Below are 27752 nucleotides of genomic sequence, written 5' to 3'. Positions count from 1 at the left end.
GGCCCTGCATAAATAAAGCAGTGCCAAAGGAGCTACCGCTTAATGTCAGATAGTGCATCACCGAAGCATTCTATTCCCCCAATGGGACCTCAACACCCAGCGTGATACTGCCACTGTTTGCTGTTTTTCTCTTAATTTCAGTACTCCCCCACAGGTTAGCCATACCCCACTGGTGCAGTTGAGTACAGGCAGGAGTGGGGGGACGCTACGAAATGCACTTTCTCCGGGTGCCATGGTTCCACGCTACCACTCTGGTGAGGGGACGGGATCGGCAGGCGTTACTGGAAATGAGGCGTGTCTGCCCTGTTTTCTGAGAGTGGCAAGTTTCCTGGTCTAGCAAGCCGGCCAGCCTGGGTAAGCTGACTCAGCTTCCTCAGGCTGGCCGGTGACCCTGCGCCATCCACCATTGTGACTGATGGCCACAATGATGATCCCAACCTGTGATCTTGGGTGCAGTTCTGTGATTGCAAATGCATTAGGGGTTATCATACACCTCCTGCTGCATTTGCATATTAGCAAGGACGGAATTGCAAAACTGCCTGCATGCAGCTTTGCAACCCCATCCTATGCTGAATCAGGCCCTCTATGCGGTGCCCGGTGGGCTTGTGAAGCCTTCCATATTGCCCACCCCCCTTGCTCTCCAAGCTCTTACCCCCACTATGACAAACTCCAGTCCCCTTAAGTGTACCTCAAGGTCCTGCACCCTCTCAATTTACCACTATATCAGCTGGCACCACCTTGGAGCACCACTATTATAGTAAATAACCCTAATGCTAACGCTAACCCTAAGCCTCATGACAATATAGACATTATGACAATGTTGACTTTTCCAAATGTCAACATTTTGCAGGTTTTGACATTAATGATGTCAACATTTTAACCATGTTGAAGTCAAAAATATCGACCTGCTACTGTCTACATTGTGAATGTTAAAATATTAACCGTTGACAATCAGCAAGTGGTGGACTCAGGTGCAACACAGTAGTGCCCCTTATTCTCATTATGCCACACAGTAGTGCCCCTTCACAATATGACACAGTAGTACCCCTTTTTCACATTATGCCACTGTAGTACCACTTATTCACACTATGCCACACAGCAGTGTGTCTTATTCACATTATGCCACACAGTAGAGACCCTTATTCAGACAGCTGCTGGTGGGTGGGTGGGACTTTGGATGCCCAGCGAGGTGGGCAAAGCTTTGAATTGGCTGGGGGTGAATGTGCTGGGCTTTAGGCCACTGGTGGTGACACAAAAATTTTTTTACCTGTCAAAATTGTCTTTAGTGGATTCTATGTGCATGTTTTTATGGGGTGCCTGGAGCTGCAGCTGTGTTATGGCTGAACCAACATAATGGGCACCTGGAGGGGTCTCATGGCACCTAAGGAGCATCTGTGGGATACTGATGGCTTATAAAGGGCATTGGAGGATTCTGATGACATATAAAGGGCACTTTCAGGGGTATAATTGTACAACTGGTGCTGGATGCTTATTGCTGTGTAAGTTTTTGGCAGTGTGTGTAGCATTGTGTGTTGTAGTATAAATATTTAAGCTTTCAAAATAGGAATATGGAGTATAACAGGGTACAAATACTGCCACCTATTTGAATGTTTGCTTCATTCATTTCTGGCATCACCCCATAGACACTACATATTTACCTCTATAACATTACACTAAAAACATGCTCTATTATATAGAGATGAGCGGGTTCAGATTCCAGAGATCTGAACCCACCCGAATTAGCAGAATCGAGTCGGATCCAAGCAGGCTCAGAGTTTCCCGCCTGACTCGGATCTCGAAACCGAGGCAAAACCATAGAGTCGGAAATCTTGCGGTTCGCGAGCTTTCGTCTCTATGATCAATGTAGTATATAAGGGACCAAACACGAGACGGACGACATTTCACTCCGGCTGTGGAGACTGAACAGGGAGGGTGGGTAGTGTAGGGCTGGGAGAGGTGCTGGTACTATCTGCTGTGTCCTGGGCTGGTGACTGCTGATCCATTCTGGTCTGGTCACGGTGCTGTCACTGTCACTGTGCTGTCTGCTGATCCATCTGGGCTGTCTGCTGTGTCCTGGGCTGGTGCTGCTGATCCATTCTGGGCTGGTGTTTTTCATGTCTGCTGTGTCCATCTGGGCTGGTGCAGGACAGCAGATGCATCTGGTCTTGTGCCGTGTCCTTCTGAGCCCAAGTTCTGGACTTAAAAATAAAAAAAAATATATAGTTCTGGACCCGAAAAAAAAACACAAAAAAATTGTGTCTTTTGTCTATTTATTTTCTGTGTGTGTGTGTGTGTGCGTGTTAGGCTTAGCCATACAAGATAAAGCAAAGCAACCTAGTTCTGCCCGACTCCAGTCGTCACCAATCTGTGCTCTGGGCCGAAGTTCTGGACCTGAAAAAAATTTTTGTGTCTTTTGTATATTTCTTTTCTGTGTGCGCATGACTGCACGTGTGTGAATTTTGTAACCGCACCTTGGCTACACTATTGGTGCTTGTGACACTGCTTCAAGACCGCAGAAAATATGGAGGGCTGTCACATGATAGGAGAGCAAGGCCAAGAACCACATGTTGTAGCTGCCGCCAGCAGTCATCATGATAATGCAAGGCCATCAACTTCCTTGTTCTCTATGAAGGCCCATGCCATCAATCTTCAAGGGTATCCCAACCATCATCTTTGCACAGTCCTCAACTCTATTAATAATTATATCAATCAGTTTTGAGCCAGCAAGCTGGATGCAACCTTTTGGCCCTTTAACTAGATGAAAAAAATCAATATTGTGAGCTGTGAGGTCACCAAAATTTACTGGAAACAAGTGGAAATAAATGTTATTGAGGTTATTAATACTGTAGGAACAAACAAAGGCAAATTTTATGTGATTTTAGCTGTTTTTTTTATTTTTTAAGAAAAAATCCTGATCAAAAACCAAAACACGAAAACAAAACACGGAGGTGAGGTTTTGGCAAAACCAATCCAGATCCAAAACCACGGGAGATCCAAAACCAAAACACAGGGGTCGGCGCACATCTCTAGTATTATACAGGTTGAGTCTCCAATATCCAAAATGCTTGGGACCAGGGGTATTTTGGATAACGGAATATTCCGTATTTTGGAGTAATTGCATATCATAATGAAATATCTTGGGAATAGGACTTCAATATACACACAGGATGCATTTATGTGTTATATACACCTTATACACACTGCCTGCAGCTCATTTTATACAATAATTCTGTGGCTCAAGCAAAGTTTGTGTACATACATGAAATACATTTATGTTTCATTTACACCCTATACACACAGCCTGAAAGTAATTTTATGCCATATTTTTAATAATTTGTGCCTTAGACAAAGTTTGTGTACATTGAACCATCAAAAATCAAAGGTTTTATTATCTCAGTCATGCCAAAATTATTCCGTATTTTGGAATATTTGGATATGGGAGACTCAACCTGTATGTTTGTTATAAATATATAGTTGTGCTTGGTGTGTGGACACATAATATTCAAGTAATGTATAGCACAACCATATTAGCAGTGATGCTGTAATATAGATAATTTATGTAATACTAGAAGTACCCGGTGTTGCCCGGGTTTAAATCTTCACGTTATTAAGTTAGCAATGAGATGGGTGTAACTGTCAACATTTTAAAAATAATTGGCAGCAGCTTAGCAGCCATTCCAGCACACCCATGAGGTGGCTGCCCAGTGTTGTTTTTGTTTTTATGGTGTCACCAGTAACCCTAATCCCCAGCTTTCCCTTCTGTTCAGTTTTATAATCACTTTTACATTGCGAGATGGGTTTAAAGATTTCTTTCTGTTATCAATGTTGCTATTCCAAGGCTCTTGGGTGCACAATATTTCTTGTCTTCCTACCTCCATTTCTGTCAGTAATTTAAGGTAATTGAATTATGGTTATTTCTGTCAGTTTTTACAGTTCATTAAACTTTTCATCTAAATCCATTCAGTGGAAGGTTCAAAACAAGCTCCCTGGGTCAAAGTTTTGCCCAGCGTACACCAACAGGAGGTCCTCAAGCCCCTAGTACGGGTCTGGTCAACCTGTAGCTCTCCAGCTGATGTGAAACTACACATCCCAACATGCCCTGCCACAGTTTTAGCTTTCACTAATATCCACACACTGGGCATGCTGGGACTTGTAGTTTCACAACAGCTAGAGAGCCACAGGTTGGCCAGACCTGCCCTAGTATGTCTTCTGGGATCTAATGTTACCACTCTGTGAAGTTTTAATCCAAATCCATCCAGTGAAAGGCCCAGAACAGGCTCACCGGGTCAAACTTCTGCCCAGCATAGTGTTCTCGCTAGGCTTCTTTTTCTGGGGTATATGGGAAAGATTTCTGGACTGTACAACCTGACTATATATATAATGGGAGGTGCTACCCGATGAGACTAATTGCAGGCACAGAAAGTGCCTAATACAGTGTGCATATACATTACCATACTCCATGTTTTGAAACCAATAAGGAAGGGTGCTAGTCCAGAATGAGGGCGTCTCCTTTCCCTCAGAAGTGCAATAAAGCACATTAAATGGAGTATATGGGAAAGATTTCTGGACTGCACAACCTGACTATATATATAATGGGAGGTGCTACCTGATGAGACTAATTGCAGGCACAGAAGCAGACAAATCTAAGGTGCACAACTCCAAATTATTAATAATATATATAAATGCAATAACATTTTGCAATCAATAGAGGCTTTTAGCATAATCATGGCCAAGGTTATGGGCCTACCCACCATATCCAGGTAACCTCTTTCGGGTAGGTCCCTAACATACTAGGGTTCAAATCCAGAGCGCAGGACCCCCCAAAACTTGCCCAGCCAAGCCGCCCCAGGGCACCACCATAGTAAGAAAAGTGCAGTGTAAAGAGATAGTTAGGAGCAGCTGCAGCTGCATATAAAGAATGAAAATAAAAAAGTGAAGTACATATATATTAAACACACACAGTGAAGGGTTAAAATGTGTTATAAAGGAAAATTTGTTATAATGCGGTGCCCTGAGACAGATTAACCAACGCAATCCAGGGGGACCCACACCCCAAAAATGAACCAAAGTTGCACTACAGTATATAACTTGTAGGACTTACCTAGAATTGTGCCTAATACAGTGTGCATATACATTACCATACTCCATGCTTTGAAACCAATAAGGAAGGGTGCTAGTCCAGAATGAGGGCGTCTCCTTTCCCTCAGAAGTGCAATAAAGCACATTAAATGGAGTATATGGGAAAGATTTCTGGACTGCACAACCTGACTATATATATAATGGGAGGTGCTACCTGGGTAAGTCCTACAAATTATATACTGTAGTGCAACTTTGGTTAATTTGGACCTACCCGAAAGAGGTTACCTGGATATGGTGGGTAGGCCCATAACCTTGGCCATGATTATGCTAAAAACCTCTATTGACTGCAAAATTTTATTGCATTTATATACATTATTAATAATTTGGAGTTGTGCACCTCAGATTTGTCTGTTTCTGTGCCTTCTTTTTCTGGGGCACAGCGCTCTGGCCCATTTTTAAAAGTTATAATTCGCCCTGCCTCTTTTCCTGCACCCTACTGGGATAGCTGCGCTGACAGCCTGCAGAGCTGTCTCAACTCGCTCCGGCTGTCGGCTGCATGGCTCCCCCGGCAATTTTCGTCCCAATCGGTGCAGGGATATCCAAATGCATAACTGGACAGACTAACAAACAGACCAATGACATTATACATAAGATAGGTTTATAGTTAACAGGTCAGGTAGGTCATATAGGTGCATCAATTGGCATGATTCAGATTTGGCAATAGAGTCATAGTTGCCGACATTCAGCTCCCTCCTTCCGAATTAGACGCCTGTCATTTAACCCTCGCCGGGATAAAGCAGTCGGGAAGCCGGCTATCAGGCTTACGTCCGCCGGCTTCCCGATTGCATACCAAATACTGGCTGCTTTTGCATGTAGCCCACAAATACTGGGCAGCTATATTTTTACACTGCAATTTAGATTTTATTTTGGACATACCCCTCCTAAATCTCTCTGCACATTTTAAATCTGCCCCACATGTTATTGTTTTAAAATAACTACCACTTAGGCACAGTAAGTTTGAAAGCCAAAAATAATAACAATAATAATAATACGTAATGGAATAAGGAAAATAGCATTAACTTAATGTGCAGATGGTGAGTTCTTAGAAATAGTGACATTTCCAGAGTTAAAAAATTCAAAGGACATCAATTTAAAATCTAAAATAATCCCTGGAAATTAGGGACAATTAAAAAATAAACTACTCTGTGTAACCACTAGAGGTCACTGCAGTGCACATAGCTATCATATTACAGAGAGTAGGGTTTTTAAATGAATTTAGTACAGGTTGAGTCTCCCATATCCAAAATGCTTGAGACCAGGGGTATTTTGGATAATCCGTATTTTGGAATATTTGCATACCATAATGAGATATCTTGGGAAAGGGACCCAAATGCAAACACAGAATGCATTTATGTTTCATATACACCTTATACACACAGCCTGAAGGTAATATTATACAATATTTTCAATCATCTTCTGGCTCAAACAAAGTTTGCGTACATACCTGAAATTCATTTATGTTCATATACACCTTATACACACAGCCTGAAGGTGATTTTATTTTATACAATATTTTTAATGATGTTGTGCTTTAAACAAAGTTTGTGTCCATCAAAAAGCAAAGGTGTCACTATCTCAGTCATGCTAAAAATATTTAGTTTTGCAGAATATTCCGTATTTTGGAATATTTGGATATGGGAAACTCAACCTGTTATGTTTTCTGGGCATGGACGCAGGGGCGTATTTATAATGGGTGCAGGGTGTGTGGTGCACACGGGCCCCTCGGTCCAGGGGGGGTCACACTGCATACCCTACAATCATTCAAAATACACACCTCTACATCAGCACAATAGGTACCACTGGATACATGAGATTTTTCCAGAGATACATGCTGCAGATATCACCGGAAGCTTGGCCAGGCTTGCCTACCCTCCCGATTTGGTCGGGAGCCTCCCAAATATCGGGTGCCACTCCCGACACCCCGGAAAGGCAGGCAAGCCTCCCGGCTGCCGCCTGACCCCCCCACAACTACTACAAAAAACCCCCGCAGAGGGGGGCCCAATGACGCGATTCGTGCTGAATCGCGTCATCGTGGCTCCGCCCCCTGCTTTACAATGCCAATATTTTCGGCATTATGAAGAGGGGGCGGAGCCACGATGATGCAATCGCATTGCTCTGCCCCTAAAACCGTGTCAATGATTGGCCACGCCCCCCGCTGTGCACAGACATTCTGCTCTCTCCCGGAAGGAGGGAACAGAATGTCGGCATGTATGAGCTTGGCGCAGGCACCATTTTTATGGAGATTTGTGCATGCGCACTATATAACTCACTGGGAAAATGTTTCCTGGGTCATTTTACTAATGATTTTTGCATTTGCAGTAAACTCTGACAAGTGTTTACAGCAGAAATAAGCCAATGAGAGAAGGGGGCACATGGAGGCTGCACATAGACCCTCCCCTATCTTGTTCCACACCTGACCTGATTCTGAGAGTTGTAGATTAAACCCCTGTGTAAAGTAGAGAGATTTATACAGTGGTCACATGACCTGTCATCTTTACACTGAAATGACCAAGGTGGCTAAAGGGTCCTCATACCTTTCTGATGTTTACTGGTCTGGTGTGTTGTCTGTCTCACCTCTGTATCTGTGCTGGTTGCCCAGGTGTCTTCTCTCCACATGGCTGCTCCTTTGAGAGCAGTATATCAGTGTATAGTACACTCTCATCCCATCAGCGGGGAGCAAGGGCTGCTGGGATTTCTATTAAGTAGCTGTTGATGCAGCGATCCCACTAATATCAGGAGCAGATAATAGGGACTACATTAGTAAATTTAAATTTACAATCCCCGACATTTAACATCTGAAATTAGGTTACCCCCAGATATCAGACCAGGGAGGTTTAAGAGATGAGCTGGCCCATGTACAGACTCCATGTGGGCCTTCTTCTCCCTGCAGCTCAGTATTGTGCCAGAGTCTACTGCACATGCAAAGATTTCTGGGAACATGGCGCCCACAGCATGCTCCTGATTACTTCTCTACTGTACAAATCTCAAGGAAAATGGCTGTCACACCATTGTTCCAGTGTTTTCTGCTGCACACCAACATGGGATTTTGGAGAAATAAGTATAAAACATTGATACAGGGTGTGCATTGTGGGTCCCTTGGACCCAGGCACCCTGCACCCATTATAGATACATCAATGCATCAAACAGTTTCAGTTATCAACAGACTGCCCAAAGTTATTCCGGATGTACTGTACTAATTATAGCTGCATATAGGATTTATTGCAAAAAGATTTCAATGCATGCTTAAATTCTGTTATCACCCCGACCAGGGATGTTTCTAGAGAGGAGGGGGCCCGTGTGCAGTCTCCAACATGGGCCCCCTCCTCTCCACCCGGCGGCTGGCAGAGCACTGAGCTGTGCGTGGCCAGAGCCGGAGTTATAGACTCTGGGCACTAGAGTGTGCCCAGAGTCTATAGTGTATTCACAGGTCACCGGGAAAATGGCCACGTTGGCCATTTTCCTTGTACTGGGCATGCGCAAATGATGGGAAAATGGTCGCGGTGGCCATTTTCCAGTTGTTTTACAGCGCTGGACCCCTGCGATGATGTGGGACTCCGAAGAGGTAAGTAATATTATGGGTGCAGGGTGTGCGGTGCGGGGGCCCCCTGGACCCGTGTTCCCCGCACACCCTGCACCCATTATTGATACGCCCCTGACCCCGTCATGTGGTAAGGAGTTCCACAGCTCAATCATTTACAGTAAAGAAAACCTTTCCAGATGCTGGATGGTTTTAGTATGGGAGAAAAGTTCAACCAAGTTCCAGGGTGTGCCACCAAAAAGGACATGGTGGCAAGTCTTGGAGGGGGGCATACCCATGTCTCTGGACATTCATACATATATGACTAACAATTATCCAATATCACCATGTAAATAATCACCTGTCTGCAGAAGACTGTCTGATGGGCTGGGTCCCACAGGACAATCTGGGTCAGAGGATAGAAGCTGCCATCAGTAGCAGCAAGCTGACACAGGAAACAATGGGGGAGAAGTATAAAGTGTCAAAACGGCATCAGCGCACGTCATGTCTGCTGATACTGCTTCTCCCCCCAATGTATTACCGGAGCGGTTTGGCGGTAAATGACAGGGTGCTATGCGCCCCTGTCATTACCGGCACTGCTATCTGCAAGATAGCAGCGCCGATAGCCTGGGCAATGTATGAATGTTCAGTTCGCCTGACCGTTATGCCCGCTGCATCTGTCGCTATTGACAGCTACAGCCTGGCAATGCCCTATCCACACAGCAGGGGCAGTGCTGTCCCTTCTGCGGTGGCTGCCGGCTCCAGGGCTGCACGCGGGATCTCGCGATACTTGCGAGTAGAGCCGGCCAGAACTGAGACAGAGCATTAGTACTAGACTGATGCACCATGTACTCAGGCAGGGATCGCCGGGAGGGGAGTTCACACTCCCCCGCTTCGGTCGATGAGATGTTCATACATCTCATCGCTAATGCTTCCTGCTTTGTCTCGGTAAAGAGGCAAGTTAAGTGCCACTATAATACCTCCCCCAATATGCAGGGCCGTAGGGAGGGTGGTGCGGCCAGTGCCTCCGCAAAGGGTGGAATCCTCCAGCGGCCACACAACTCCAGGCGTCGGAGGTCTGCAGGAAGAGACCTCCGGCAGTGGGGCGCGGCGAATGAAGAACGTCGGCACAGGATCCCACCCGCCCTACACCCCTTGGAAGGAAAGGTAAGCGCTTAGGGGGAGGAGGGGGGCGGAGAAGGAGCGAGAGGGGTGGCAGTGCTGCACAGGGTGCACTGCCATCCAGATACAGCGCTGCCAATATGCTATGATCTCACTCATACTCACCCAGATAACAGGGAACAGACAGACATCGTAACTGATATAGAGGTGTAATTAGGTGACACAACAAAAGTACACAAAATTAAAACTAATTAGGGACTCCCTCAGTGTGTGGGGTTTTCCTTACTTGTGGACCAGCCCATCCTACTATCAGCCATCCCTTGATCACACCGATAGGCCCCTGCCACCACAAGTTAAGAGACCCCTGCACAATATCAATTTATACCTGTCCTAAATCAATTACTGTACTTCCCTCTCCCAGATCAGTTCACACATTCCAAAGATCACTTCATGACCCTCAGTCCAGATTAGTTCATGTCCCCCCCTTTTAATATTTTAGGCCTTAAATGTAATTTTCATTCACCTTAAGTGGACCAACCTAGCAATCTATTTTTTTTTTTTGTAAATCTATTTATTGAACAGCAAAGGCAGTTATACATTGTACAATCCAAAAACTGAGTTTTCAACTGTACAACTGGTCTGTTTCTTGAAACAAACAATATACAAAATTACTGTTATTGATTTTCTAATTTTTTGAAACTAAAACAAGTGTAAGTTGAATTGAAATCATTTCAGAGTACAGAAAAGAGTACCCGAGTAAAGTTTAACATACTAGATGGACAAAATTTGCATATACTGCAGCAAAATGAGTATAATAGATCATAAAAAGAAAAAGAAGAGAAAATAAAAAAAAAGAAAGAAAAAAGTTCTAATATAACATTAGCAAAGTCATTCAGACTACACGGCCTATATAATTAATATAAACAATAACTGGTATTTTAACATTTTATCATCAACATATCAATATAATTTGTGTTGTCACGTAAATATGTAGAATAGTGTAGAGGGAGTGAAACCGAAGATAAAGAGAAACAAAGTCAGAAGGGGAGAAATACGTTGTCAGAAGGTATTTCATGAGAAGCACATGTATAATGGTGACAGAAGTTATTTTAGTTAATGTGTCTTAGCATAAACCATTCCGTATGTTCAAAAACTTTCCATATATTGTTCTGGGTTTGGGTTGGTAAACATAGTATGTAAGGTTCCCATTTGTTGGAAAAAATTTGCACTCCTTTTTTGATATGAAGGATAGCCATACGTCTCTCACCAGTAGTGCAGTTTTCCATTCATTTAAGGTGGGCACTGACTTTAGAATCCAATATTTAAGAATGAGTTGTTTGGCCACTGTAACCATGACACTCTGGGAAGGTTTCCATACATCTAAAGAGGATTCTGATTCCCATATTGAGAAATCCGCGAAAATGAAAGCTGCCACATTTTTGGACAATTTAAGGTGTAATGTGAAATTTAAATAATATAAAATTTTATTCCAAACTCTATGGATTTTTCTGCAATACCAGAGGTTGTATGAAAGGGTGGCATTAGAACAATTACATTTTACACAGTTTCCCTCCTCCAATGGTATAAAATGTCTCCTCTGAACAGGGGATATGTATTTGCAATTTAAAATTCTTAAATGGATTTCTTGTAATCGTGCCGATTTGAGGCAAGGTAAGACACAGTCCAAGTTCACGATAATTGACTCAAAATCACATAGCTCAGGAATTTCTGTATTCCATGCTTCAGCAATTGTTGACCAAGCATGTAAAGATACTTCTAGCAGAAGTTTATAGAGGTGAGCTATTCTGAATTTGGTTGAGCGACACGTAGATAAAATACGGGACATGATATCTGTGTTATCTGAAACCCATATGGGATTAACTAGTGATTGAATAAAATGGCGCGTTTGTAAAAACCTAAAAAATTGTGAGCATGGGATACCAAATTTATCTTGTAATTGCGTAAAAGAAAGTATAAAGCCACCTGGGTCGAATACGTACCTAATGGACATGATGCCTTTTTGACTCCATTATTTAAAAAGGGGATTGTCAAGAGAGGGGATGAATTTTGGATTGCCTCATAAGGGGATATATGGGGATGAAGAGGGATTTTTCTTTAAATGTATGTTGACCCTCAGCCATGTAGTGTAAGTGTCCCAAAACAAAACATTAGAACAAAATGACATAGGAATGTTTGTTTTTGGGGAGTGTAGCAAAGCTGCTGGGGCATAGGGGTAAAATAAAGCTTCCTCCAGAGCGGAGTTAGTATAGTAGTCGGTATCCAGCAGCCAGTCTGTTATGTATCGAAATAAAGCAGCTTTCGCAAAGGCAGAAATGTTTGGAACACCCAAACCTCCTTTTTTATTTGGTAGATTGAGTCATCCTAAGCTTTTGGTACTTCCAAATAAATGTAAAAAAAATTTGCGTATACTTCAATATATCTGTTTTTGTTAATGTAATGGGTAAAGTTTGTAAAAGGTATGCTAGTTTTGGGAATACCACACTCTTCACCACTGTCACTCGTCCGAGGAGAGAACGTTTATGGTCTTTCCAATTTTGGAGTTGGGAATTTAATTTATTTAGCAACGGTGTGAAGTTGATAGCATAGAGAGAAGATAGTTGTGCCGGTATGAATATACCTAGGTATTTAAGATAATGTGTAGCAATTGTAAAAAGGAGAAGCTATATGAGGTTAGGAAGATAGGTGCATTAATGGGAAGCAATTCCGATCTATTCACGTTGATACGATAACCTGCGAAAGAACCAAACATGTCAATTATGTCTAAAAGATCAGGAATTGAACATAGAGGGTCAGATATGAAGAGCATCATATTGTCTACAAATAAAGACAGTTTACATTCTTGGTCTCTGATACGAATACCCTTTATCTCCATTTTTTGTCTTATTGCTATTGCTAGCGGCTCAAGCGCAATTGCAAACAGGAGCGGAGAGAGCGGGCAGCCCTGTCTTGTCCCTCTCTGTATATAAAAAGAAGGTGATAAATATCTGTTGGTGAGGATCTGGGTAAGGGGGGAAGTATATAAGGACATTATAGTTTCAGTGAAGAAGGTGGGTACGCCAAAACGGCGTAAAGATTCGAACAGGTGATCCCAGGTCACCAGATCAAACGCTTTTTCTGCATCTAAAGACAACAGAAACCTGGGATCACGCGCTCCATCGTCCCACAAGGACTGTAAGATCAAGAGAACCTTTCTGATGTTTGTAACTGAGTTTCTGCCCCATATAAACCCAGTTTGATCAGGGTGTATGATAGCCTAGCAATCTATTATGTGAATAAGATTATGTAAGTGGACTAACTGACTGCGCCAAAGCGATACAATACAGTGGCAAATTCAAGATTTTGAAAGGGGGGGTTCCAAATTACGGGAGAGACGTCTCTCCCATAATGCAGAGCGGGCCGGCCCAGGGAAAATGGATGGAGATGCAGATGGCAGCGGCAGGAGCTGGAGCAGGGATTCAGGTAAGTGGTTTGTTTTATTTTTATTATGTGTGTGTTGTGTCTACGGGGGGGGGGGCACTACATAGGAGGGACTACTACTAGGGACACTACAAGGGGGGGACTACTACTAGGGGCACTACAAGGGGGGGACTACTATTAGGGGCACTACAAGGGGGGACTACTACTAGGGGCACTACAATGGGGGGACTACTACTAGGGGCACTACAAGGGGGGGACTACTACTACCGGGGGCACTACAAGGGGGACTACTACTAGGGGGACTACTGCTAGGGGCACTACAAGGGGGGACTACTACTAGGGGCACTACAAGGGGGGACTACTACTAGAGGCATTGCAAGGGGTGGGACTATTACTAGGGGCACTACAAGGGGGGACCACTACTGGGGGCACTATATAAAGGGCAATACTGGGGGTTCCTGCATAGGGGAGAACCACAACTGGGGCCACTATTTAAAGGGCACTGCATAAGGGGTACTACTATTGGGGGCACTGCATTGGAGGACTATGACTGGGGCACTATATAAGGGGCACTGCATAGGGGGTACCACTACTGAGGGCACTGCATAGGGGGGAGGGACTACTACTGGGGGCACTATATAAGGGGCTTACTACAGGGGGCACAAGGGGCACTGCACAGGGGGGACCACTACTGGGGGCACTGTATAAGGGGCACTGCATAGGGGGATCACTACTGGGGGCACTACTGGAGCCTGAATAAGGGGGACCTCTCCTGGGGCACAAGAGGCACTGTATAAGGAGGACACCCTATGCAGTGCCCCCAGTAGTGGCTCCCCTATACAGTGCCCCCAGTAGCAGCACCCCCTATACAGTGACCCCAGTAGCACCCCCTATACAGTGCCCCCAGTAGTGGCCACCCCCTCTATACAGTACCCCCAGTAGCAACCCTTCCCTATTCAGTGCCCCCAGTAGCAGCCCCCCTATACAGTGCCCCCCAGTAGCAGCCACGCCCCCTATACAGTGCCCCCAGTAGTGCCCCCCTATCCAGTGTCACTGCCCATGCCCCTTACATATATGCACACACACAGAAAATCCCTCACAACTTACCTGAATCCCCGCTCCTGCCGTGACCTCCGCTGTCCGCTCCTCCCAGCCTGCTCTGCACTATGGGAGAGACGTCATGACGGGCGTCTCTCCCGTCACCCGCTGCAGGGGAAGCCAGAAGGTGGAGCTCATGAGTGAGCTCCAGGCGGCTCCCTCTGTGGATGCGGCAGCCAATGAGAGTCTGTCAGACTCTCATTGACTGCTAAAATAATCACACCACCTCCAGGTAGTACGAGCGTAATACCCAATGCCGACAGCAGTGTGTTTATTAGTGTGTAGTGCAGTCCGCATAAAACTTAGTGATCAGTGGGGTTTCTGGGTAGTCAGAAAGAGGGGGGCTCCGTGCGTGCCTGCAATATGACACTAACCTGGGGTGCAAATACTTACCTGTGCTGATTTAAAATCCATTTTTCTTACATTAGCAATTGATGACACTCTTTTATCTGTATGGCTGTGTTTATGAGATCTATCAACAGTATAATGACTACATTACTATTACATGAAGGTTTACTATAATACAATACTGTACATGCATTTCCTATGTGCATCTAACTCTGAATAATACATTTTACATTGTTTCTTTTTCTTGTGCCCATAAGGAGGAAGTGGTGTTCAGAAAGCTGCTCCTGGAGATACAGCCTCTATCTACATCCAGAGGCTGGCCTTCTACCATCAACTGGGCCAGGGCAGCTTTGGGAAGGTAAGTCATATGACTGTGGCTACTAAACTCAACTCAGACAACTGTGTGACTCAGAACTTGTAATAGTGGAGCATCATGAACATGTGAGTTAACGCTATATAGGTCTCCTCTGGAAAACCCCTGGAGGGTAGGTACAAGTGGAATTATATTACTGTATGTTGGGCATGGTGACATCATGTGCATCATTAGGCATCACCACAATGCAGTGGGGGGAAGGACTTAATGACAGTATTGACCCTGAGTAAGCCTCCAAATCGGGAGGTTGATCTATAATCCTATGAGCCTGGGAAACTTCTGGAGTCTCATTCCTTTAATGAAACTGGTAATAAAAAATACACTTACCTCTAAAGATACTGAGCTACCTGGGTGCTTATAGAGGTATCATAATGTAAGTATAAATATCATTGTATATGTCTCTATCTCCTGTAGGTCTTGCTGGCGGAGGACTCTCTGACTGGTCAGCGGCTGGCACTGAAGATCGTCCGAAAGAGAGATCTGCCGTTGGAGGACAGGGAGCAGGTGTTGGTGGAGCGCAGGGTGCTAGAGGTTGCGTCTGGTAGTGCCTTCCTCATCCATGGACATCTTGCCTTCCAGACCACGGTACAGTGTATTTCTTATTAGACAAGGATCTTTAGTTATTTATTTTGATACATCTAACATAAATACAGGTTTTATATCTTATTATGTAACAATGTTATTATGAGTCAGTATGCTCACTCAAAGTTGTTGCCATGTTCTCCTATGAGAATGTATTATATGACTATTGTGAGTGTCCAATCAAACAGAACCACCTTTTCATGGGTCTGGAGTATGCAAGTGGCGGGGACTTCCACCAGTTCCTGCAGAGGAAAGGCTGCTTGGAAATCACCAGCGCAACGTAAGGACCTCACATAGAATAGACATGTTCTAAAATGAATAGTAACAGTGTGTACAAAGATAGGGACAGTATAAGGGTTATACAGCTTTGGTAAATTCCACTTAATATTTCCTACCCCTACATATAGTGAATACTAGAAATCCACCTTTACCTAATGTCCACACCTCCATCCCATCCTCCTGGGCCTCCCTCTCCAGGGAACTCTCGGGGAGTATGACTCAAGGACTGGTAAATGTTCAATGTCATCTCTTTATTAAGAAAAGTTTGACTAGGGTCTGATCACTTTAATTTGGTCTTAATGTGGAATGTCCTCAGTGTGATACTGAGTGGGGATAGACTCATGTGAGCCCCATCAGGTCATAGAAAGTCTCACATGTCAATGTGCTGATCATGCTGGAGGCACAGCTGTGAGAATGTGTCAGTGATAATAACAGGGTGTCATGTGACAGGGGCAGTGTTATTACATGAGGGGGGAAATGGGGGGAAGCAGAAAGTCACAGACTAAAGCTGGGTACACACTATATCATTCATTGTTTTATATATCATTCCGTCGTGGATTGGACCGTTACATCGTACAGGTCGTGCAGTAAGTAAGCCCGCTCCGTTGTACGCGATTGTCTTTTATCACATTGTCCCATTGGCTGTTCTGCACAGCAGATGGGATGATAGAAAAAAGAAAGAAGAAAGAAAAAAGAAAATTGCCCTCCAGCACACTGCAGATAAATCAAAAATACTTGAATCCTACATGATAATAGAAATTCAGAGGTATTGGTTTACATACATTTGCAAATATATGAATAAGCGCTGGGCCGTCGTCAATTTATCTTTACACACCTATCCTTTAACACTTCACTATCACCTTTTTTCCCCTTTTCGTGTGATGCCCTGGGGGTGGTCCTTGGCTGGAATTTTTTGGGGTGCCTTGCTTCTCGGACGTGAACCCCTTAATTTTAGGGACGCTGGTATAGAGGAGCCTTGACGACGGTCCAGCGCTTATTCATATATTTGCAAATGTATGTAAACCAATACCTCTGAATTTCTATTATCATGTAGGATTCAAGTATTTTTGATTTATCTGCAGTGTGCTGGAGGGCAATTTTCTTTTTTCTGTGTTCAGTGTAAACCCCGCCCTTTACAAGCACCTGTAGTATATTAAGCTGATTGAGCAACTACCATATTTTTTGCCAGCAGATGGGATGATGCAATAAATGACGCCATGCTGCTACATGTGCAATGTAGTGATATATCGCACCATCGTACCCTGGATCGTGCAGTGTGTATGGTGTGTGCAATGTATCGTTACATCACGCTGTTCCATTGCTGGGTACAAACATTATATAGCGTGCACCCAGCTGAAGAGTTAGATGGTAGAATGAGCAGGATCCTCTATTAGCAGATTCGTGATAACAGGTTTATTACCTATTTCTATTTTCTAATATTGATATGTTACATCTCCTTTCTTCTCTTTAAGTTTCTATGCAGCTGAGATCACATGTGGTATACAATACCTGCACGCTAAGGGCATCATCCATCGGTAATTATACTAATAATACCATTTTCCTACACAATCAGGTCACAGTGATGTGCACCTTCTAACTATGGGCCTGATTCAGAGATGGACGCTAATGCGATTGCAGCTGCGATTTTCTATACAACACAGCTGCGAAAATATGCTAATGGTTCCAAAGATCACCTGAGCATAAGGACGCCCACTGCTGCCTTCTTACATGTGTATGACATCGCTTACCTGCGTAACTGTCAGTAACATCAACGCACAGCGAGAGGCCTGATCTGACCAGCTGCAGACTCGGCAGCTCTCCTGACAGAGGGTTCTCATACTGTGTAGGAGATCACAAGGGCTAATTTATGGACGCCCATATAATGGTGTTCAAACGCATAGGCAAACGCAGGGGGGGTTTCCGGTTTCCTGGAAACCCCCCTCCCCAGCCCACACCATGACCACAATAGAAATAGTAAAATAGAATTTTACTAGTTCTGCATGTCCTTCTCAGTATTACAAATGAAATAATTAGCACCACCTGTGGATCGTTTAACACGTGTTAAAAGATCTACAGGTGGTGCTAATTATTTAATGTTAGCCAGTAATAAATACACCTGTGCACCAACTAGGAGATCTGGAAAAAAATGCACTGTTAGAGGTGCACTGCTATAGACCATCAATAGAGTTAATTATTAATACCATATAATAATACACTAACCAGTGCATAACGAAACCAATATAGACATAAATGTCCAGGGCAGTGCTAGGTTCTTCTGCTACTCCCCAGACTTGCTCCAGTGCTCTGGAATGGAGACCACATCTGAAATAAAAACATTCAGCTCAGGCAGGATGGCCCTACTGCTGTATTTAATGGCTTTCTGTGATCACTGGTCTTTATATGCTGGAATTATGACACACTATACACTTTGTATGACACATATTAAAGCTAGTTAAGTGCTAATTGTGCCCTCTTCATGGACTGGCCACACTCGCTCTAAAATCAAGCATTAGGAAACCCCCCTCTAGAAATCCTGCGTTTGCCACTGTTCAAACGGTCAGACATGTCTGCGTTTTTCTGACCACCCCCCCGATACCACCCCCAAATGCTGACTACCTGTAACTCACTTTGCAAGTGGATCCTCTGTGCATCCGTAATTGCAATGCCATCACTGCGCACGTACACTGTGACTTATATGCATGCGCACTGATAAACAATCGCTTGATCTGCATCTGAAATCATTGTTATCACTAGGTGGCGCCGTCCCAGCAGGTCAGCTGTCTGCATAATGTGATGCCTCTAATACTACTGGTAATTCATGTACATGTTTCTCACTAGACAAAACAGTTGGCATTTATTTAAAATCTTTCTTTTTAGAGACCTTAAACCGGAGAACATCCTGATGGCAGAGTCTGGTCATCTTAAAATTGCTGACTTCGGTCTGGCAATTGATAACATCTTTAGTGACCAGACTGCCACAGAATACGCTGGAACTCCTGGATATATTGCTCCAGAGGTGAGGTGTAAAATATATCATTACTGTTTTCTGAGCACATAATGTACTGATAGCAATGTGTTTAATAGATCTGAGCAGGGGCGTAACTAGAACTTCGTGGGCCCATAACAACATTTTTAAAGGGCCCCCCATTCACGTTATGCCAAAGTTGTACTTCTTATAAACATTATGCCACACAGTTGTATTGCCCCTTATAACATATTATGCCACGCAGTAGTAGTGCCCTTATATATTATGCCCCACAGTAGTAGTACCCCTTATACATTATGCCCCACAATAATTCCCCTTACACATTATGCCACACATAGTAATGCCCCTTGTAACACATTTTACCCCACAGTAATGCCCACAGTATTGTCCTTTACCTAGGCTATTTTGCCACCCCCACCCCCCTCCAGCAACTTTCCCTGTGTCCAGCTGGGAACATCTCACATCCCCATTTCTCCTTCCGCCAGCCTCTATTCTTGTGTGCCCTGGTGAATTTGGTGCCGGGTCGCCAGCACCTGTATGCAGCCACAGCCATAGGGAAACAGCGCTGATGTAATTTTTAATAAGGCATCGGTCATGAGCCAATCAGAACTTGTGGACCAGCAGCCAATCAGCAGTGGCTGCTGGTCCACGAGTTCCTATTGGCTTGTAACCGATGCCTGATTAAAAATCACATCAGCGCTGTTAATCAAGAGCTGCCACGGCTGCATGCAGGTGTTGGTGGCCCCAGGACTGGCAACAGAAATCTCAGGGCCCGGTACACTGATGTCTCTGGGGGTGCCACCTTCTTGCTTCCGATCCTGCACATCCCTTCCCTGCATGTGTGATATGTGAAGCATGATAATGTTACCTGAAAGATATGCCAGCCTTTAAGTTAAGTAAAAATACTCTATGACTTACCACACTGTCTGTCTGTCACTAACGATGCAGGCTGTAGTTCTTGTCTAACGTCTCTTGCAAGGTCTTCTTGATGACAATGCTGAGGATGCCTCAGGGATAGGAGGGATGATGTCTGCAGCCAGCCATCCTCAGTCCTCAGCCTCTCATCACCTTCCTCAAATTCAGCCTCTCATCACCTTTTTCAGCCCAGAAGCCCCCCATCACCTTTCTTCATCCCCAGCCCCATCACCTTCCTCTGCCCACAGTCCCATTACCTTCCTCTTCCACCTTCACCTTCCTCTATCCTCAGCCCCCATCACCTTCCTCTACCACTTTACCTTCCTCCATCCCCAGCCCCATCACCTTCCTCCGTCCCCAGCCCCCTTTACATTCCTCTGCCCATAGCCCCTTTCATCTTCCTCTGCCCACATCACCTTCCTCTGTCCCAGCTTCACCTTCCTCTATCCCCAGGGGCACCATCAGTTTCCTCTGCCCCAGCCCCTGTCATCTTCTGCCCCCAGCCCCATCACCTTCCTCTGCGCCTAGCCCCCATCACCTTCCTCTGCCCCTTCACCTTCCTCCAAGTGCACCCTTGCACCCTCTATAGTTACTCCATTCAGGGGTGTATCTATAATGGGTACAGGGTGTGCGGTGCACACGGGCCCCCCGGTCCAGGGGGGCCCACACTGCACACCCTGCACCCATGTTTCTAAAACTTACCTCTCTGAGGTCATGTGTCTGGTCTCCCAGCGCTGTTCAAATGCTGGAAAATGGCTGCCGGCATTTTGCGCTGTGAGGAAAAATGGGAAAATGGAGGCCGCGCCATTTCTACGGTGATCTGCGCATACGCAATAGACCCTGGGCACACTGTAGTGCCCAGAGTCTATTGATTCTGCGGTGGCCGGCCAGCCGCGTCAGTGGGCTACCATCACCGGAGTGATTGGAGGGGGCCCGGGCCGGGGGATGCACACGGGCCTCTTCCTCTATAAAGATGCCCCTGACGCCACTGGATCTAAGTTTATAAGGAGTTTTTAAATTTATATCAACATTTCATAGGTACAAAATGAGCACATACATGGCAGCATCCAGTAAGAAACTCTTATTATGTGCTGAATAACCAGCTATGCTGACAATCACATTATCTACATTTGTATAAAACATAAATGCAGATTGGTCACAAAATGGGCACAATTTTAACTTAAATAGCACATAGACAATGGGGCTATTACTGCACATATGCTGAGCCGTACAGCCCTGTACCAGCAGCATGTGCTCCGGCTTATGCCTGGCATATCTCACATACACGTATTACATTTGTAATAGAAAGAAAAGAAATGGGTATAAAACATACAAATAACATATTATGGGCCTGATACAGAGGGGGAAGCAGCCGCGTCTTTTGGCAGTTGCCTGTCTGTGAAATTATGCAAATACAGCTACAAAGTCTTTCCCTGGAGTACATCCTTGTGTATGAGCATATGTAGGTGCTGTAATACTACTTGCTGCATCTGTTGTCACCTCCATCAGTTACACCATGGAAACTTACACCTGCCCTATGGCATGTACAGATTGTCAGAGTATAGCCTCCACACTGACTGACTGAGCATCCATATACACAAACACGTCAGCCACACTCCCATAACATGCCCATAAGATGGACCATATCCATGCCTCTGTTTAGCCACCTCCCAATCACCAGGAATGCCAATCACTTTTCCATGACATTTATGATGCCATGCGCCTCAATTACAACTGCACCTTTGTGTGTACACACTGTATAATGCATGGACGATAGGAGTTTTAGGGATTTTTGGGCACACGCAATGTTGAACTCAGTGAACGTTGGCATTGCATCCGATTCAGAATCAGGCCCTAAATGTCCTTTCAGCATAAGTGGTGCATTTGCTATTATCCAATGACAAGTGGGTCACTAGTGCTGGTGATGGCACTGCTTGTACCCCCTAGCTATGGCCCTGAGTGTTAGACTCACTCAAACCTGCATTGGTACATATGCATACGCCCCCTGGTCTCGGAATGCGTATAGTGAATTAAGTTAAGATAGGATGTGCATACTGGCATAGTGCTCACTCTGCAGCAAGAGATTCAAAGGGCTGAATTCAATTAGCCCTGAGGTCCACCTGAGGAAGTCACATACGTAACTAAATTCTGCCCAAAGTGTTACCTCAGGAAACAGGCAGGAAGATAACAGCACGATACTAATGCCAGTGAGACACAGACACATGGGATATAGTAAATAATGTAATGATAGAGTAACAATGTGCTATATTATCCCCTGGTAGATGCTGGCGGAGAAGGAGTACAACGCTGGAGTGGATTGGTACTCATTTGGTATCATCATCAACCAAATGATTACCGGAACTTCTCGTTACCATCCCAGAGGGTTCCCCAAGGCAGGAGCTGTGGCTAAGGACATCATTAAGCAGGTAAATAGAAATAAGACTTGTGAATTCATATTATAGAATTCTGCTCTACAATACTAAATCTTATTAGGCTTAGGAGTAACTAGGCACCTATTTGAAGGCCCCATAGCAAAAGTTTGTAAGGGTCCTTATGTACCACCCAATGGTGATAAATGCATATAGCACATGTAAGGTTGCCAAGGAAGATGGACTCCCCTCAGCTCTAAGCCCCATAGCAGCTGCACCCCTTGCACCTATGGTAGTTATGCCCATGCTTGGGTACTAATTATAGTAGGTGGTGCAGTGGCAGCATTATGGGTCACTGCATATTGCAGTAAAACATAATGTAGTATGTAGTTGCATCTGTATTTATCAATTCATGAGAATCATGAGAATCACTCTTGTTAAATAGGATAAAGCAAAAAAGCCAGAGAAAAGGGTTATCACTGCCATAGGTTTGCTAGGTCTTACATGGAAGATTACTAGTGGCTCTGCAGAAGCACTTTCTTGTCAGGATATTATAGCTATTTACCATTACCCTCTGACCTTTGGGGCACATTATAACCCATGCAGTTTTATAGTTACGTTGCCTGGCACCATAAACCTTATACACACCATACACACCTCAGTGCTATATGAGAGAAACCTATATTTTATTCTTTTTTATTCCAGCTCCTGTGTAAAAATCCTTCTAGGCGTTTGGGTGTCAACGGAAACATCCGCCAGCATCGTTTGTTCCAGCGTATTGATTGGGTCTCGCTGGAAGCCCTTAGCGTTCCACCACCACATGTCCCTGACCCAGTAAGTATAGGATAAAGCAGTTTTGCCCAATAAATGCATTAAAAGACAATAAGGGTCATTTACAAATATGGAAAGATAAAGGTCTCAAAAACAAACGTAATGTTGTGATGAGAGGACATGGCTTAGCCTATCAACATGGCAATCACTGTGGTATTACTTCCTTTATTTAGCTAGTGAAAGAACTGCACTGCACAATGCACCCATATGTAATAAGAGATTTCACGAATGTTGAGCTGTTTAAATGCTTTTCAAGGGGTGGAAATTGCACAATCAGGGGCACTGCCAGTGTGGATGGTTGATGCTATGTCCCCACATGTACTACAGTCAATAATTTTAATTTACACATCTCTAGAAGTGGTTGAAATCAGGTGTCACTTTTATTTTCAATGAGATACATTTGTTCCCAGCCGGTGTACTTTATATGGAAAAGTGCCACCATAATAATACTGTATACATTATTGTCTGTGCGATTTACAGGAGTGCTTATTAAACTTACAATTCTATAAAAGGATGCTCCAGGTGGCACTGATGCATAGATTCTGTCTGCAGAGTGCTATTCTAGGCACCCTGCTAACCAGATGAGGCTAGCAGAAAAAAGCTCAGAGGGCCAGACCAAATGATTCCGCAGTCCTTATGCGGCCCCCGGGCCTGAGGTTCCCCATTCCTGGCCTAGAGGCTCAATTCTTGCTCAGACCAATCACCAGACTGGGAAGGAAATGTGTTCAAAGGCCGTGGATGATTTCAATATTTCAGAAACAGGTGATCTCCTGAGATTTTCACACACAACAGTCTCTAGGGTTTATAGAGAATGGTGCACAAAACAAAAACATGCAGTCAGTGGCAGTTCTGTGGGTGAAAATGCCATGTTAGTAATAGAGAGGTCAGAGAAGAATGTCCAGACTGGTACAAGCTGACAGAAAGGCAACAGTAACTGCAATAATAACAGTGGTATGGAGAAGGCCATTGTTAAAAGCACAGCACATTGAACCCTGAAGTGGATGGGCTATAGCCACGCTCAGACTGGGCTGCCGGGGATTTGGGTATTTCCCCGATGGGCCCCACTGATTTTAGGCCACACCCCTTTTTTGGTGGATGGGGCTTTGCGGTCTGCTATCGGGAGGGGTTGCTGCCCAGCCCTTGCCCTCCCATTCCCAGGACCATGCAGTGCACTGCCTTGCAATGCCTGCACCTTGTCCTAGATCCCTGCCTAATGATGCTATGGAGTAGCTCAGCAATGAGTATAGAGCCTAATGCAGGGGGCGGGGCCTATCACCGGGAGCAGTTCTGTGAGGATCAGAGATCCCTGCTGCAGTCAGCCTAATTATGATGTTAAATTGCCCATTGATCCTCTCTCAGCGGCCCACCAAGCCAGGTTTGCCTACCAGCTTCTGTCCTTTGTCCCTAGACTCCTACCACATGCTGCTCTTTACAGTTAGAGAGCTGAGCTCTATAGTTGATGGATGGTGTGGACTCACGTCACTCGCCACAGGCTTATATTCCCCCTCTATGTTCACGTTGATAGTAAGGAATGACATTGGACAATAACTAATGATGTCAGGGTACATCTATGGAAGGGAATCTATCTACTACCATGTCAGCAGCAGTGGGGAATTGTGCCCAAACCTCTGAAGGAGAGCCATGTCTATGGAGGGCACAGCTGACCAGGCACAATAATGGTAAGTAAAGCTCTAAATTCACTATCACAATGGACGAGACTTCTACCAGGGGTGAGTAGGGGGTTGTGAGGAAACAACTTCTGGTGTAGACTCAGTGCATGCCAGGAGGAATATATTTATATTGATATCTTAGGGGCCATTTAAAAGAAACCATATAAAATAGTGTCACATATGGCAGGAATATTACTTAAGATGAGACTAAGGGGCTGATTCTGAGTCGGATGCATCATCTTTTGCCAGTTGCACATCTGTGACTGTATGCTAATGCCGCTACAAGCCCTTCCCCTGATGTACACCTGTGTGCATGACTGTGCAAGGATGGGGACCCCCATTTAGAACATCCCAGACACTGCAATCTTGCTTGGTGCATCTTGGTGCAAAGGAATTTGCACGAGCCCCATGCTAGGCACAGAATCTCTGTCTAAGTATGGGCTCCATTGTCACCGATAAGTGTCTGTGTACAGAACCATTTCAGCAACATGCCCGGGGCACACCCATAACACGCCCATAAGGCAGACCATCTCCATGTGTGTGACCAGCTACCTCCCTGTCACCACCAAGGAATGCCCAATCCATTTTCAGTACACTTCTGCTTCCGTGCATCTCAAATCACTACTGCGACTCTGTATCGGAATGTGTACGTAGTAAAAATTTAAATCGCTTAACTGTGTCCAGCATGAACATAGAGTCCGACTCACATTCAGGCCCTAAAAGCTCTCCCACTAACAGAGCAGGGAGATTTTTCCCTTGCAGGACTGTAGAATGTCAGCACAGATATATTAGCGCATAGTCCTGACAACCATGTATCTAATTCATTTTTCTGGTTATGTCCTTTCACTTTGCACTGCTCCAAAATGCTTCCTCTGCACCTTCCCTCCTCCACCACCTCCTTCTAACCAGCTCATCCTTCACCTCACCCACTTGTCTCCACCTTACTCCCCTCTGGTACAAATCTCTTATGATATATTTTGCTACCCTTACTTAACATCCCCTCACCTACCTACTCTTTCCACAATACTCCCCTCACCTATATATCTTCCTCCTACATTCTATTCCTACTACTTCTCCTGGTTGCCGGTAATCCTGCTACATCTCCCCACTTCCTGCTCCAACATTCTTGGGCACTTTCTGGATTGCTAGATCTGTCTGCAATAAACTGGTCTCCATTCTTAATATTTTTATCTCTAATTTCCTAAAGCTATTTGGCCACACCCCTCCATTTAATTACCTCATCTACCTATTGACTGGACACGCCCCTTCAGCGGGCCCCTTCCGTTACATTTTCCTGGTGGGCCCTTCATGCCCCAGTCCGACACTGGCTACAGCAGTCAAAGTGAACAACGGGTTCCACATTTGTCAACTAAGAACAGGAGCATGAGGCCATAGTTGGCACAGACTCAGCAAAATGGGACAGTTGGAGATTGGAAAATGTCTGTTCTGATGAATCTCGATTTCGGCTTTATCATACAGGTGGTAGAGTCAGAATTTGTCTAAAACAACTTCAATACGTGGATTCATACTGAATTGTTAATGGTTCAGGCTGCTGGTGGTGGTGTAATGGTGTGGGGAAAGTATTATTACAAACATGCCAAAACCTAAATGAGTATTGTTACTGACGATATAAATACCTTTATAGCCACATTCTATCCATCTTCCAATGGTTACTTCCAGCAGCATGATGCGCCATGTCACAAAGTCATCTCCAGCTGGTGCCACGAATATGACAATGAGATCTGTCTACCTCAATCTCATCCACAGTCACCAGATCTCAATCCAATACAGCAGCTTTCTGATGTCATACAATGTGAGATTCACAGCAAATCTGCAGCAACTGTGTGATTCTATCATATGCACATAGGCCAGAGTCTGTAAAGAAATGTTTCTAGTTACTTGCTGAATCCCTGCAACAAACAATTAATGCTGTTCTGTGGGGAAGGGGGGTCAACAAGTACTAGAAAAGTGTATCTAATAAAAGAAAGATATAATAGGAATGTACTAGAAAAGTATACCTAATAAAAGAAAGATAGAATTTATATCTGCTATTTATATTTAGTGATGGGGCAGTAGTACATAATACTAGCAGGACAGGTGTCTGGTAACTTGGTGCATAGGCGTAAGTCTGCTTGTCAGTATTTTTAGCCTTGATTTACATCAAATATCTCATGGCTCATTACACTGCAACAGCTGGATACATTAAAGTAGAGCAGAAGCACATATTACACTAGTCTGTGGTATCAGAGGACCCATAGATATATGGATTTATTCAGGTTTAGTGACATGGATGATCATTTGTTTCTTGTTCCCTCTAGCCCACCATAGAACACAGCTCCCAAAGTTTTAACATCCAGAAGATGGAAGCAGCAGAGGCTCGGAGAAAACCACCAAGAGCACTGGACCAGGAGCTTTTCAGAGGGTTCTCCTATGTGGGCTCCAACTTGAGGACCTTTCCATGAACACCAGTTTTCCAACAGCAAGGAGCAAGATGGCCACCCAAGAGTAACACCAGGAAGATGGTTATAGAAAGAAGAGAGGGTTTTAGTTTTTGTATTTATATTTTTTGTATGTTTCTGTCTATAGCATATTTATAATTTAAGAGTATAATATATAACACATTTTATTTTCTTATCTTCTGAGGTACTCTGAGACTGTGCTCTACGGATGACGTCACCTCCCAGCAGAAACATAATGAGACTTCTCGCTGGATGAAGAAGGTAAATACTAAGAGGGTGACCCATAAATCTAAGGGCTCATGTCTGTTGCTCAACAAATCAGTTGATTGATACTGATGATAAAATTAAACTATCTTTGAGTCTTTATTGTCAGCTACTCTATGAACGTTTCCTAATTACTTGATTCATACACAGCCATTGTTGTTCATTAGATCTCTGTTGGCATTTTAAGACCACATATCCCTGATGGCATTATAATGTAGAGTACTCTCCTCCTTCCCAGTCTCTTGCTATCTGTCTATGCCCTGTACAGGCCAGGTGACAGCATCCTGCACTCTGTTTCATGGGTAGTTCCAGACATTCACTACTTAAAGTATGGAGACTGCCAACTATGCTTACCAGCACCA

General features: G+C 44.4%; 1 protein-coding gene across 1 annotated transcript in view; it reads left to right on the top strand.

Moving 5' to 3' along the window:
• The window catches only part of LOC148518435 (protein kinase C delta type-like), a 48429-nt gene extending 21271 nt beyond the window's left edge, over positions 1-27158 (top strand). The window contains exons 2-9 of the mRNA XM_088477457.1: positions 14920-15020; positions 15450-15620; positions 15806-15897; positions 17369-17431; positions 18774-18912; positions 22080-22223; positions 22872-23000; positions 26986-27158. Of these exons, the coding sequence (XP_088333583.1) occupies positions 14920-15020; positions 15450-15620; positions 15806-15897; positions 17369-17431; positions 18774-18912; positions 22080-22223; positions 22872-23000; positions 26986-27129 (983 nt within the window). The 3' untranslated portion in view covers positions 27130-27158. The remainder of the gene's footprint in view (positions 1-14919; positions 15021-15449; positions 15621-15805; positions 15898-17368; positions 17432-18773; positions 18913-22079; positions 22224-22871; positions 23001-26985) is intronic.
• Positions 27159-27752: the final 594 nt, after the last annotated feature.

This window comes from Taudactylus pleione, unplaced genomic scaffold (assembly GCF_031769625.1).
Source record: "Taudactylus pleione unplaced genomic scaffold, aTauple2 ptg000201l, whole genome shotgun sequence".
NCBI lineage: Eukaryota > Metazoa > Chordata > Amphibia > Anura > Myobatrachidae > Taudactylus > Taudactylus pleione.
This window is presented reverse-complemented; position numbering and strand designations above follow the sequence as displayed.